The sequence below is a fragment of the Pseudochaenichthys georgianus genome, chromosome 17 (genome assembly GCF_902827115.2).
Source record: "Pseudochaenichthys georgianus chromosome 17, fPseGeo1.2, whole genome shotgun sequence".
In the NCBI taxonomy this organism is placed as follows: domain Eukaryota; kingdom Metazoa; phylum Chordata; class Actinopteri; order Perciformes; family Channichthyidae; genus Pseudochaenichthys; species Pseudochaenichthys georgianus.
In genome coordinates, this window is record NC_047519.1 from 24,284,151 (window position 1) to 24,299,060 (window position 14,910).

The window sequence follows — 14,910 nt, forward strand, 5'->3', positions numbered from 1 at the left end:
TTGGTTCCCACAGAAATTCGAACCCTTACTTTTATATTTAGAGACAAACAGCCGCTGTCAGTGTAAAGTATTGCCAACCTTGACACCTGGGGTCTTTGGTGATGGTCAGGGTGGAACATGCAGATGTTCGTGATCTTTTTGTATGCATGAACTTAGTTGTCTGCCTACTTTAACATTTCACAGCATACATACATTACCAGAAATTCAAACTGAAACGTTTTCTTTGTAACTTTAAAGTGACCATAATGCAGTCTGAGGGGATTGTGTGGGTTTTCTGTCGGCTTGAAGGACTTATCCTGCCTTGTGTCCTCAAAGCATGCTTGGTGGAGGTCTGTTTTCACAGAAGGAGGAACATTTTGGAGAGAAAAGTCTGTAAATGTCAAATAAAATCAAGACTTTTAGTTGTCTTACTGCCAATCATCCAACCAATAATAATAAATGCTCAAAAGAACCGATTATTATCACACTTTTCAATGCAGGAAGCTCATTCCGGTATGCTGTTTTTTGTTCTTTCAAATATAATATAATATACAGGTTATCAGTTGTAGTCATGTAATTCACTATAAATGTTCCCTTTATTGTAAGAGTTTTTATAGACTTTTAAATGAAATTAATTTCTTTATATCAAAACCCTCTCCCCTGTGGTTCCTTTTACCCTTATGCGACATTTTCTCCCTTGAAGTCCCACTCCTCCTGTGATTCATATCAACCTCCCCTGCTACAGTAACCAAACGCATACAGGCAGGGGAAACGATTAAAATAAATGATTAAAATAGACTAAGGTGTTGATATGATGAATGAGCAAGGTAAGAGGCATGATTAACCCACAGGGGGGGAAAGTATTAAGAGCTGCTCATTATCTGTGCTCCTCCTCCTATTCCTCTCCCTTTTCTTCAATCACTTGAGGAGAGGAGACCCTCCCAAACTAACTACCCATTGGCCTATAGGCATTAGGGACAGCTTTTAGCAATTGAGGAGGGAGGGAGGGAGGGAGGGAGAGAGGGAGGGAGAGAGAGAGCAAAAGTCAGTGGCAGTGTGGAGGTTTTTGAATCATTGGCCCAGGGCTGTCAACAGGTGGCAGAGGGAGAGGCTTTGTGACGCTCAGTCCTTCAGAGAAAAGGGGAGAAAGGAAGAGAGTAAAGGAGGAGAAAGTTAAAGAAAACTCTCAAGGGTAAGGCAACATTTTCATATTAGCCTTCTCTGTCATTCATATTGATTTAAGCATGCGACTTAATGTCTGTCCTCAATATGTGTTTTTTTTTGTAAGGGATTTAGTTTAGTGGCAATTGTGAGTCTCATTAACCTGTAGGTGTGTTTCTGGTTCAGACTAAATCGTTTTAATATAGATGATTACATTTAGCTATTTTCTATCACCAGAAAAAAATATGCTGTTAATTTAAAGTTGTTATTTTAGTTATGCTCTTGGACAATTATACATCATCTCAAAGGGCTCCATTATGTGTTTAACCTTTTGGTTATCTATCTTACTATATATCAAAGTTATTGTTAGTGTTGTTTTCCACATTCTCAACTACATGGACATTGAATTGGAGTTGAAACAAGCTATTTTTCAGCTTTTCTTCCTCTCCCATCTCCAGTTCTTCTTCTCCATCCATCTAAACTCTCCAGTTGTCTCACCTCTTTTTATACATCTACCAGTCTATAATCAGATGGATGGTAGGACTTCGGTTAAACAGTCCACATGCAGCCTTTCATGTGAACCTTGCCTAAAGTTGCATGGCATTTTACAGTTTAACTTGACACCTGGAATTTATGAAGTGTCCCTCGACCGAAGCGGTTCCTCTGTTAGTTTGTTTTGCATGGCAACAAAAAAGTAGTGGAAATCTGTGTCAGTGATGAATATTGATGTGATGGGGTTTGGCACACTGATGAAGTATGAGCATTAAAGTGTTGTGAAGTTGTTCAGACTTGTCTTTCTGCATTTATAAAATCCAATGCAAGTGCTGTATAATGTCCTGAGGAGGAAAGTAGAGCTGATTTGCTGAAGTACAAATGTGTGGTACTTATACTTAATAATTAATTTCATTCTACTATCCAAATACTGTTCGAAAATGTTGTCACCAGTTACTTTAACCCTTTCATGCATGAATTATGAAAGCCTCAGTCAGGATTTTTTTACCAAGTGTTATTATTGCTCTTGGTGGTCTTGAAAAAATGATGTGCAAACTTAAAATTACATTATAATAACATAAGTATATTGATTTACGGCCCAAAAAGATATTGCAGATGAAGTATTTTCAAGAATAACCAGGGTCAGGGGCCAATTTGAGGCCCACGCACAGTTATTTGATGAGTGCTAGTGGAGCCTCGCAGCGGCGAAACCGTGCCGCGCCACCCTAATTGCGCCACATAAGCACATATGTGCACCTCAGATGAGGCCCCCCTCCGCAAGGTGTGGCCCCCTCCACAAGGTGAGGCCCCACACAGTCTGCATGATCTGCCTGTAGGGAGGGACGGCCCGGGGAACAACAGCAGCAGTACCAGTATGAATTGTAGTTGAAATATATGTATATATGTATATGCAGTGATGCATGACGTCCTCTGTAGTGGACAGGTGGTTAATCATGATTTCCTGCAAACATAACATCAATACTTTGATAATTTATGAATCATATGATTCCTTAGTTGTTACTTGATGTCACCACCTTTTTTATACCTGCAGGAGACGCTTCCCATAAAAAGATTGGCAGGATATAGATGGGTGACTTGGTCCATGTGGCTTTCTGTCGTCCATCTTGGTTTAGAGACATGTATCATGCACTTACACTGACTTGGCACTGAGTGGCAGTGTATGGGATGATGCAATAGGGTCCTATGTAGTGGCTGATGGTGCAACTATGCAAAAAAAAACAATGCATATACTGTACAAGAAAACACCTTTTGAATAGCTGTCCACTGTAGTGACCTCTATGCATGAAAGGGTTAAAAATGAAAATGTTATCTAAAACAAATAACTATTATGTATAAAATATGCATTGTTATACATTTAACTATCTAACATTATAAAACAATTACATTTAGTTTAACCTGCACATTAAAGCACTACCTGTTAATGCATTAGTATAAATCTTACAAAAAGCATCCAGTTTTATAATAATGTTAAACTGAACATTTTCACTAGGTAACATTTTTAAGGCATGAATTTAGTTGACGTATAATGGAATAATTCCATAATGTGGTATTGTTACTTTAACTTAATGAATGACGTGTTTTCTGAACAAATAATGTATAAAGATAAAGACATTCCAAATTATTTAAATAAATATGTTATTTTAGTTTAGATACTCTAAAAAATGTTTTACATTTTGATCAGTTAAAACGTAGTTTGAGCTTTTGTAAATGTTTAAACAATTGAAAAAATTCCCTTCAGAGCTGCTGTAAGCCTTTATTTCTGCAAATAATATACCCAAGTTATTATTTATGATTTGTAAATCTATTTCCCCATTGTTGTAGATAATCCTAAATTATATGTCAACATAGCTGCCAGCACTAATTTTCTTCTGTGATAATAACACAATAACTATGTGCAGGGGTGATAGATATTCTCACAGGGCTGTCGATCCAGTAGATTTACCTTTAATGCTACTGTGCTGGCTCAGGGGATACACAGAAGCCCTCAGAAAAATGAGCTACAGATGTGGGCCCTCAGCCATGCAAAACAATAGAAAGAGGGACGCATGCAGGAGGGAGAAAGAGAGAGAGAGAGAGAGAGAGAGAGAGAGAGAGAGAGAGAGAGAGAGAGAGAGAGAGAGAGAGAGAAAGAAAGACCCACACTCTAAAAAAGTGTTCATATTGCATAACGTGACTGCTTTCATGAAAACCTCACAACTCCAGTTTCTTTCATTAACTTTTACTGATTGAAAATGGCCCCTGGGCACATGAAAGCTACTCAAAACACACTTTTATTATTTCAAAAACGTATCTCTTTCAGAACTTAGACTTAGGTTTTATTAATGCTCGGGTTATGTTATTTTTCTTTCTGCTCAGTTGGATAGATTTTCATCTGACTGCCCCACTAAGGGGATTGAATCCTCAATATTTCTGATGAAGCCAAGGCCTTATCAAGAGCTACTTGTGGCCAGTAAGGCAGCGGGATGCCGACAGTATCGTGAAGATATGAGTTTTGCTCTCAGGCGATAATTGCTTTCAGCTTCGTTTTATTCATTTCCTCCTTTCTGTCTGCAAGCTGTGGAGAGGAAAGGAAGGGAAAAGGAACGTCTACAAGTTTGTGACCGCACATAAATGCAGAACCTAGCTGCTAGTCTATTTAAACCCTCCCTTCTTCTCTCCTTAGGCTTTTGGTTTGGTCTAATGAGACTGGTCTTGAGTTGAGACCTGGCCAAACAGTCTCCCTTCTGTCTGAAGCTTAATGGCTCTTTAGAGAGAATAGGGTATTTTGCATATCTCTTTTTGTGTGTATCTGTATTTTTCTAAAGCTGTTCATTTATGTTTCACCTGTTGTCCTCCACTCCATATCCCTATTTATCTCAACCCAATGTTAAGCGCATTCACTGTTTTCAAAACTCTAAAGGGAATATCTAGTTTTCTAGAAACACAAATACAGCTTGACACAAGCCTTCACTGAAAGGAGTCTGTGGATCCAGACAGCATTGTCTCCTGGTGATTAAAGTGCTGTTGTTACAATACATGTAGAGGCAATCCCCCTTGTCTCTGTAAGCTATAAATAACATACACAGTGTACACACATGGTCAGAGTCCCACGCACGTCTTTCTTCCATATAAAAGAGTGAAAACACATCACAGGTAGTGAACACACATTGTACAGGCCCATTGACATAGCTTTGCTTTGACTTGGACAAGTTATTGTCAGGAAGGAATTTGTAACTGTGTTTAGAGTATGGACATATTTAATTTTACTTGAGGGTTTGAAAGTCAGGCTGAAATGCTATTTGGACGGCTGTGTGCTGAGTGAGAGCGTCCAGTGGACTGAAGCAATTCTGTCTTCCTGTTTCGCGTATTGATTTACAGTGACTCATGACAGTCAACTACTTTTAGATCATGAACTGTGAATTTGATGCCAAACCTGAGTTCAACATCTTTTTGTTACTGGTGGATTGGAGAATACCCCGTATGTGCTCCATCCATCCAGTATTTTATTATTTCATGTAAAACCCATACTCTATTAGAGGATATAACTATTCAATCGATTCCACCGATACATCCGTCCATCCATCCATCCAACAGACCAATTATTTTTCTACTTAATCGTCCAGCAAACCCTCCATATCTCTCTGGCAGTAACTCTCAAATGTGACTGCCCCACCTTCTTCTCTATTCCCCCATTTCCTCTCTCCATTAATCCCTCCATCTGTCTCTCTTTCCCTACACCGGGACATTCTTAGTACTCAGTAGTGGCCGTCTGCTATGCTTGGAAGGTCACAGTGCTGTCTCTTCCAAAAGAAATAAGGAAAGGGTCTGACAATGGCAAGCATCAAATAAAAACCTTGAGAGGGAGCAATAAACATGCTTGTTAAGCATCTCAATGCGCCAGTTCTCAGTGCCATTCCACATGGCTAACGTGGCTAGACCAATGGTTCCCAACCTGTGGGCCGTGACCCCCTAGTGGTCCGCGAAGGCATTGCAAGTGGGCCGCCAAATTATTATTATTTATTTAATTTACATTTTAAATGTTGTACAGGCTAAAGACACAAACATGGACATAACAATAACATTATAGGAGATGGCATTCCCAGTTGAAAAAGGTTAGGAACCGCTGTGCTAGACTGTCAGTGACTCAAACACACTCTCTTCATCATTCCCTCTCCTACCTATTCCCTCTTTCTCAGTCACTAAATCTCTCTCAATCTATGTGTTTTTTTATATTTCTCTTAATATCTCTTTTACCTCATCGCCAGTTTACCCTCCAAAGTCTTGGCCATTGATAAAACATCCACTAAAGATGTGGCCCTCACATTGGGTCATAAAAGTAATTTCCCAGTGATGTCATAGCTTGAATTTCTTGCACAGGCACCAGTCTCTAACCTCAACTTTTTGACCAGCAGCAATAAAATAAAATAGAATAACCTAACAAGTTCAGCTGTATTGCATTTTGAGACATAACAAGAAAAGGTCATGGTAATTACATGTCTATTTAAAAGACTGGATACTTTTTAAACAGAACTACTTGAGTTACAACCTGTGTCAATCATCAGAGGAAGGATTTATGCAGTAAGCCAAAGATTATTTTACTAAAAACAAATTGAGTCCATATTCAAAGGTTCAGGTTTTCTCAACCACTCAGAGTCTCACTTAATCTGATAATGGTATCATTGGAGGATTGGCAGGATTTAGATCTACTTGTTGACATTTTAATTTTCTGGCAAAGCTTCCCAGTGTCTTGGGGGAATTGTAGGATATGTTTCTCTTTCCGCTCATTTCTACTTTTCCATCTGTTTTAGTCTTTGATGCTCAAGGGGCACATGTTTAGGTTTCCTACGGGTTGATGTCTCCCAGTCAGAGTTGCGCTTAACCTGTATCAAAAATCAGCATCATTTAGCTAAATTACTTAAATATTTTATAGGTCCCACTAAATCATTCTTAGCTCAAAATAACAATGATATTTTTAATCACAATGTCATGCTTGTAAAGTCTGGGGTAACACTTTTCTGTCTCTCTTTCCTATTGCTGTCTTTTTTGGTTATACAATATGTGTGTATTATTTCAACTCTTGGGTTTTGCAGAGCATGCATATTCCATTGAATAATCCTGTATCATTTGAAACAAATCCAACGTATTTATGTAAGCTTTAAAGATATAATATAGCAGTGTGGTTTTCTAGCTGTCAAACAACACAGCAGGACCCACAACATTTTATTACTGGGCTTTCTTTTACTGTCACTCATTAGATGGTTTGTGTTTCCATAGACCACACACACTCAGCAAAGTTAGATCAAAAGTTTATTCTGCAGCAATTCAAACTTTTACATCAGAGTGTTAAATAAAGATCAAAGTCCTTAAAAATATACTATTTTGAAACCTGTAATTTTGCTTTCCGGGAAGGCATATTGGTGCTGCTAGGTTTTAGGTTCACATGACATCACTGTCATTAGACACAATGACATCATCACCGAGGGCACGTTTCTGAGGCCCTGCAACGCCTGACTGAGCGCAATTTATGGTTTGGAGCAAATCTCTGAGCGATCTTTGGCAAAGTGATGACTGCTCACTGACTGCTGCCATGCTGTGGAATGAGGGGCAGAACACGCACACACACACACACACACACACACACACACACACACACACACACACACACACACACACACACACACACACACACACACACACACACACACACACACACACACACACACACACACACACACACACACACACACACACACACGCACACACACACACACACACACACACACACACACACACACACACACACACACACACACACACACACACACACACACACACACACACACACACACACACACACACACACACACACACCACAGTGACACAATGGTTCAGCTTGCCTGAAATTAAATATATCTCAGCATGCCTCACTAAATGTAATATAACTTCTGCATTGTAGAGATAGTATTTAAGTCCTCCGCTCTCCAAACACCGTCTGGAAGGCACAAATGTGACCCTCTTTCAACCCGTAGACTCACAGCTGTAATGACTAACATCTACAGTTTCAGAAGTCTATGCCATAGATCCAATCTCTTTGAGGCCTATGAACTTGCTGGAAAAAACAGATGTGATATAATATATTTCATAATTGTATCAAGAATTGTGTTAGGTCCCAATGTTTGAGAATCTTATGTGGTTGAATTCAGCAGTGAGGAGTTTAGTTTTCATTCTATTGTTGTTTCTGTTTTGTAATGTAAGACAACAGAACACCTATGCATTACAAAGAGGTTCCCTAATGGATGGTACCCATATAATTTCTCTTTTAGAATGCAACAACAACAAAATAGATAGATGTGAAAAACTAACATTTTGAATGCTCTTATCTCGTCCTCTAGCCATGACTTCCAGTCTCCTGTGGCGGGCCCTGTGCCTGCTGGTGATGCTCTGCACTGTGTCACACTTCAGCTCCGCCACTCACCACCCTGGCCCCTCAGCTCCAGAGCAGGGAGTCACCTTCAGCCACGTCTATAAAATTGACATCCCTGGGACTTCCAGTTGTAAACTTGAGAGCCTGCCAGCCCAGGAAGAAACAGGTCATAAACAATAATAAGAATTAGAGCGAGAAAGTATGCAACTGAGAATAATTACTGAAAGAACACGAGTGGTGTATGAGTGTGTATGCAGAAAGCTAAGTGAATTGGATGAAAGTCTGTAAACAACAAGAGCTGAAGAAACTGTTTTTTGTAAGAAATATGATAAGAACCTAAACCCTTTCAACACAAGGATATGGATTTCATTGGGAAACAATATGTTTTATTTTTGTAATTTTATATAGGTCAGACTACCCACATTATTGTACCTCACACTTAGGTGGAAATTACGTAAAAGTTTAGGTTAACCTTTTTAGGTATCTTTTTGTCCACTTTCATTGTTGTCAGTAGCACATGATGGCTATATATAGATATTTAATCCAGAAATGGATATTATGCTAAATAAACCGTATCATTGTGTGTGAGAATTGTGACCAAAAGTAGTATCTGAAGTATTGAATATATGTTCGTCTGTAGGTCTGCAGACTGAGACCACTTCTAATGGGGAGAACGACATCACCTTCAGACACAACATCAGGCTGCAGACACCAAAGTGTGACTGTGAGGATTCTGAAAGCTTCAAGTCACTTTTGTACAGAGTCAATGGGCTGGAGGAAGAAGTCACCTACCTAAAGACCGCCTGTACCCAGGGATGTTGTGGAGGTGGTGGAGCTGCAGGTAAGCAGTGCCACATCCATAGACTGTATACAAAAGGTCCACAGCCTAAACATATTGACCCACAAGCTATAGTCTATGGAGGAAGAAGTATACTCACTACCTTAAGTAAAAGTACCATTACCATATAGAAATAAGTACATTCCTGCATTCAAGATTTTACATTAGTAATACTGAGAGTTGTGTAGGCCTACATAGTTCTTAGGAGGATCTGATTTGTTGATTGTTGTCAGGATGTAAAATATTTTTCAACAAATGTAACAAAAAGCTCTAAGTACAGTTTGTGAAGCTGACAATTGAGCGGCCTGACCAAGCAGGGAGGCAGAGATCTATGGCCCCAAAGAACACCTCTGTTACACAGTTCTTGAGGATAAATGTAGCCTACTTAGATGTATACTTTTATCACTCTTCTCTTTCTCAAGGAGTGGGCACAAGCTGTAGTGGGCATGGTACCTACCAACCGGAGACCTGCAGCTGCCTCTGTAACCCAGGATGGGAAGGCCCAGACTGCTCCGTGTCATCCTGCCCTGACGAGTGCAATGACAACGGTCGATGTGTGGATGGGAAGTGTGTGTGCCTTCAGGACTACACAGGCGAGGACTGTAGCCAGTTGATATGTCCAGACGATTGCAACGACAAAGGGCGATGTGTGGATGGCAAATGTGTGTGTTTCCCACACTTCACCGGCGAGGATTGCAGTGTCCAGAAGTGTCCCAACGACTGCATTGGTAACGGCCAGTGTGTGGATGGCCAGTGCATCTGTGAAGAAGGGTTTTATGGCGAAGACTGCTCATTGGGTAAGCTATTAAAATGCCTAGCAACACAAATGCTTTAAGGCTGTGAGTACTTTTGTGAAGTAGTTAACATTGCCGTGGTGAAATTAGATTTAGATTTGATATTCAAAAGACTTTTACTCAGAACCTATCAGTGTTTCAAGGTAATTCGTACCTGTTTTGTTCTATGTCCCATAGCAATGAATTGCATCTGAGTAAGCATGTTCCACTATAACCTTTTTTCTGGGTGATTTATATATGTAGAGTGTAGTTTAATGACCCAGGTTTTGATCGGTTTCTCTTCTGAGGATTAGCATTCACACCTCGTCTTTTTATTTAGTCACCACTATGGCTCTGCTGACATTAAGCTGTGAATGTTAACTGCCATCTTATGGAAAACACAGATGCTACAAGTAGCTCTGGGACCATAAAAAATACAAGACTTGCCCTTAAAGCCCCAGTTCACCTTCGGATCATTTCCTTCCTATATAATTTAACGAAAACTTTTAGTAGGACACTGAATACATGTATAGTACTATAGGACTAAGAGCAATCAATTCATTCTTATGTCAATGTATCTGCTTTATTCTGTGTAATTCATGCTGCACCATCCTTGGTTATTCAACTGCAAAAGGTATTTTTCTTTAAAATAACATTTCTAATGAAAAGCAAAAGGGTACTAATACCTTGATAATGGCTGTGTATCACAGTAAGCCATGGCAGTGTGACAGTGAGCTAGCATAAACTATACCAGGGCCTTAAAACCAAAGTAGCTAAATGGGACTCATCGAACATTTATTATATTTTTTTAATCCGTTTTTATCATGTGACATGTAGAACGTGTCACCCTGCAACGCTGAATTTGAACTCTCCTGTACCAATGACATGGGTTGTTACTGTTTTCTCCACCAACTCTCTCTTATCTTATGAGGCTTTTGATTCCGTTGACTGTTCAAATATATAATCATATATAACTCGTTGAGCTCCCTTAAGAGCGTTCTTCTTGGCCACTTTTCTGTCCTACTTAATTTGTAATAAATGCTGACCTAAACTAAAGTAAGTCATTATGACGGCCACGGTGACCTAGTTGTGGGGAATTTAAAGCATCTCCCCAACAGTTATTTCAGATAGAGCAGCTGATGGGGCCTTTCCAGTGGGCTGACCCTGTGACCACTGACAGCTATGGCCTCTGGACAACATATGACATGAGGTCACAATTTGTATTGTACTACCGCTGTAAAATAGGAACACCCATCAGTCTTTCTTGACTGCCACCTTGCTGTGACCCCCATGAAGAATGATCACCTTTCCTTAACGCATTGTTTACCAAAACGCTATTACTGTACTGCCTCAGGTGCAGTGTGCGAAATTGCATTTTATGGCAATTTAAGGCCAGGCAAGCAGAAAGGTGCACAGCAGCAGCCAGGTCAGTTCAATCTGCTCAGTTCATTCTGTGACAGCCATTTCTAAAGATCTCTTGAAGAATTAGCCTCAGGTGTTTAGCTCAAAATGTAGCTTTTTTAAGTGTTCATCTCTGGGATTGGAAACTTTTGGTAATGTGTCTATGGCGTTTTAGGAGATTTTAATGTAAACTACACTTGGATTGACCACAAGAAAAGCTCAACAACCAATTTCAGTTCCTGAACCACATTCTTCGTGTTAGCCGCCAGGTCAGCTATGTCAAACTCTTCATGGTGATTTAGTTTTCGTCAAGCTGTATTTCGCTCAGCAAAGGCAGGCTCATGTGTAGGTGATGTTGAATGGAGTCCAACATTAATAATGGCCCCGTGTGAGAGGAAAAGTCAGGGAGGAAGAGAAAGTGGGTGGTAATAAAAAAAATATAAATAGTGTTGTTTTTAGCTTATGTAATAATAGTGGTAATACGCCACAGGAAAAGAAGAGACATTCTTTGTTTTATTTGGCTACTTGCCATTTTAGCACCAGGATGATGGATGTCAATCTGCTCCATGGGTGAGGACATGACTTTTGAAGTGTGGATTGAAAAATACTTAACCTCCGGTAAAGCAGCGGTAGTTCCTTGCCATCAATGTTAATATAGCTTCAACATTATTATTATTTTCTCGCCACAATTAAAGGCAGATGCAGGTTTAGAGAATCAGTGGTGATCTAACAATGAAAATATTAGTTTTTGTAGCTAAAACTCTATCCATCACATTAGAGTTGAAAAGTGTATAGCAACTTCATCCAATGACATAATCTTGACACAAAGCGGTTGAGATTATCAGCGCTTTGAGTCAAGTGAAGAGAGTACATTCTGTAGAGCTATTTCAACACAATGCAGATGCTTTGGATTTACAATTCTTACAGTGGCTCCTTTGACTGTCTAAAAAAAAAGAGATTAAAGGCAACATAATGTACCCTTTGAGTTATGTCCTCAACTCAAAACCATATTTGGCAAAGTTCTGTGGATAAAGGAAGTTTCTCAGAGAAGTGTCAAATATTTAAAAACAGAAGCAAAAGGAAATAGTACACAAAGTTCCAGTTGAGTGAACTCCTATTTCATTTGTCCTGAACAATATTGACAGTGATACTTCCTTAGTGCTCACTTGTTGCAGATTGATAGCCTTTTCGCAATCTTTAAATCGTTAATTTATCCTCCCCAGCTGTTCTTAAATATTATTCTAGTGTAAAACCTGTTGATAGTCAAGTCTAGAGTAGCGACAGGGGGATATTAACTGCTACTAGATGGAAAGGATTGCTACGTTTGAGAACAAAACAAATATTTGGCTTCCTGACTTTGCTTTTGGAATGGCATTTGAACTTGATGTGAAATCCTTCCCTGCCAAAGTTATGGTTGCTTCCTTCAACACTCATTCACTTGTTTGTGGAAAGCTTCACTCCCCAACTCTGCTGACTCGATGTCTCCTGTTTTTGGCAGCTTTTTTCATTATTATACTCCACCACCGTAGTTTAATACAATTGTATTTGCACCCTGCCATATGTTTTTCCATCATCACCTTCTCTTTGGCCTTGTATAACCACTGAACATTTATATTTTCCCTCTGATTATCTCAGATAAAAAAAAATGTAAAATCTGTAAAATGCATTGCTTGTTTCTGGTTCATGATTTCTTGCTTTAATTATCATTTTATGGATTTAAATGTGTATGTAAAGCATGCACTGTCTAACCAGTGAATATGGATCCAACTGTGACCAGAAACCAAATAGTTGTTTATGAGATATTTTACCTTTAATATTTATTAAGCAGGTTGTAGATGTTGAGATTGAATAAAGTTGTAGTTTGATAAACAGGTATGGGGATTTATATCTCGTACTGTTTAAAATAAATATGAATTAAAACTAAAACATAATTATGTTTGCTTGCAATTGCATTATAGCCCTTTTTCACCACTTTTTCTTTTCTCATACTGATTTGATATGATAAAATAAATTGACTTCAGGTGTTATAGAGAACATTACAGAAGAGAAAAGGTTTACAGTGAAGCAGTCAAAGATGTGATCAAAGTGATACATGAGAACAGTGCATTAAAATGTGGTACCTCTGTTAATCCTTTTCTCTCTGTGTCCTTTCTCTTTCTGTGTCTCCCTCTGTCAGTCCTCGGCCCTCAGGGTCTGCGGCTGGTCCAGCTGACAGACGTCTCTCTCCTGGTTGAGTGGGAGTCAGTTCGCGGGGCAGAGTATTACATTCTGACATATCATCCCAAAGATGATGAGAGTGCCCTGAAGCAAGTATGTTGTTTCTTTCTTTATCTGTGTAGCTTTGTCAAATAAATGCAGTAGCATATAACCATATTTTCTTGCTTTTATAACACCTTTGCTTCAACCCACTGTATCTTAGGTTAAGGTTCCCAACACAGAGAACTCCCACCTTATTACAGGGTTGAGTCCTGGGGTCACTTACATTGTCCAAGTTTATGCCGTCATCAAAGAAATCCAAAGTGAAGCAGACAAGGTCGAGGCTACCACAGGTAAGCACAGTACAGCGGAGTACATCTGAAAAACAACATTGGCGCCTTAAAATGGCTTTTGATTACAGTAAATGAGCATGACACAGATTGAGATCCATGACTGATGAAGTAGAACAGTCAGGGCTGGATGCAGCATGTTGCCCTTTAAATGTGTCTGTGGCGTAGCATTAAAGTCATACAGTATTTGGCCCATTACAAACTGATGTGCCAGGGTAGATTAAGACTTTCTAGAGTTACACGGCAAGACAGTCTGTTCCCTTTATGCTAAACAACTTGCAGTGATTTGTGCAAGATGTGAAGTTTCCTGTATTTAAACCTACCGTAAATGTGTTTTACAGAAATGTTCTTGCTGGAAAGCAATGGACAAGCCTGTCATTACAAAGTGTTTCATTAAGCATTGGTTTGTTCATCATTAAATGTAAAGGTAATTACAAGGAAATGGCTACACAGATGTGTTTAATGGAAATCGGACATGATCACAGATGTGCTGGAGACAGATGTGAAGAGCAACAGTTTACTAGACCGGATTGGTGGGCAGACAGACGGACAGAGGGAGAGATTGAGTTTGACTCTGATGTGTGGTTAGCCTGGTTAGCCATTAAAAAAAAAAGAACTCACAGAGCACGGCATTCCCAAATGGGCATGAGAAAACACGACCTCATCTGGCTTATGGTTCTGTGAGTGTCAGCATGAGGCAGACTGGTTGCATAGTTTTCAACTTCAAACGATGGTCTACTTCAAAAGAGGGTTCAAGTGAATGTTTTTCTTTCCCCAATAGCTGGCATCAAAATAAGAATGTTTACCCTTTTAATTTCGTTCAATTTGTTGTCACTTTGTTCTGTCTATTTTCACCAGATGCTATGATTTTGACATCCCTCCTGGGTATATTAATAGCATAAATGGAACCTTTGTTTTCCAGATATATTTATCTAATGGCATATATGTGAAAAAGCCTTTAATGCTCCTAATCTTTTGAAAATACCCCGGTCTAAGAATGGTACAGTTAGTATAGTACATCTGAGTCACAGTATCATAGAGGAGGGTATTGTGTACATCATGTACAATGAGCATTACTAACATACTTTTTTTTATAATTCAGAATGTCTCCGGTTCAACATTATATAAATGTGCTAGTATTTGATTATTCATACAGAGACTACAGTGTGCAATTTTCATGCCATTAAGGGCAGACACTGTCCACAGAATTCTGTAGGACAAGGTGTGATTTATTTTATATAGCCATGTACAAATGTTCTAATATCACGTTTTGTTATTACATTTTCCTGATGGCAA

General features: G+C 39.2%; 1 protein-coding gene across 1 annotated transcript in view; it reads left to right on the forward strand.

Annotated features, from left to right (window-relative positions):
* The first annotated feature begins 1,116 nt into the window (after nt 1–1,116).
* The window catches only part of tnn (tenascin N), a 36,431-nt gene continuing 22,637 nt past the window's right edge, over nt 1,117–14,910 (forward strand). Inside the window, exons 1-6 of the mRNA XM_034103774.2 lie at nt 1,117–1,171; nt 8,025–8,222; nt 8,697–8,897; nt 9,317–9,691; nt 13,245–13,378; nt 13,488–13,617. Of these exons, the coding sequence (XP_033959665.1) occupies nt 8,027–8,222; nt 8,697–8,897; nt 9,317–9,691; nt 13,245–13,378; nt 13,488–13,617 (1,036 nt within the window). The 5' untranslated portion in view covers nt 1,117–1,171; nt 8,025–8,026. The remainder of the gene's footprint in view (nt 1,172–8,024; nt 8,223–8,696; nt 8,898–9,316; nt 9,692–13,244; nt 13,379–13,487; nt 13,618–14,910) is intronic.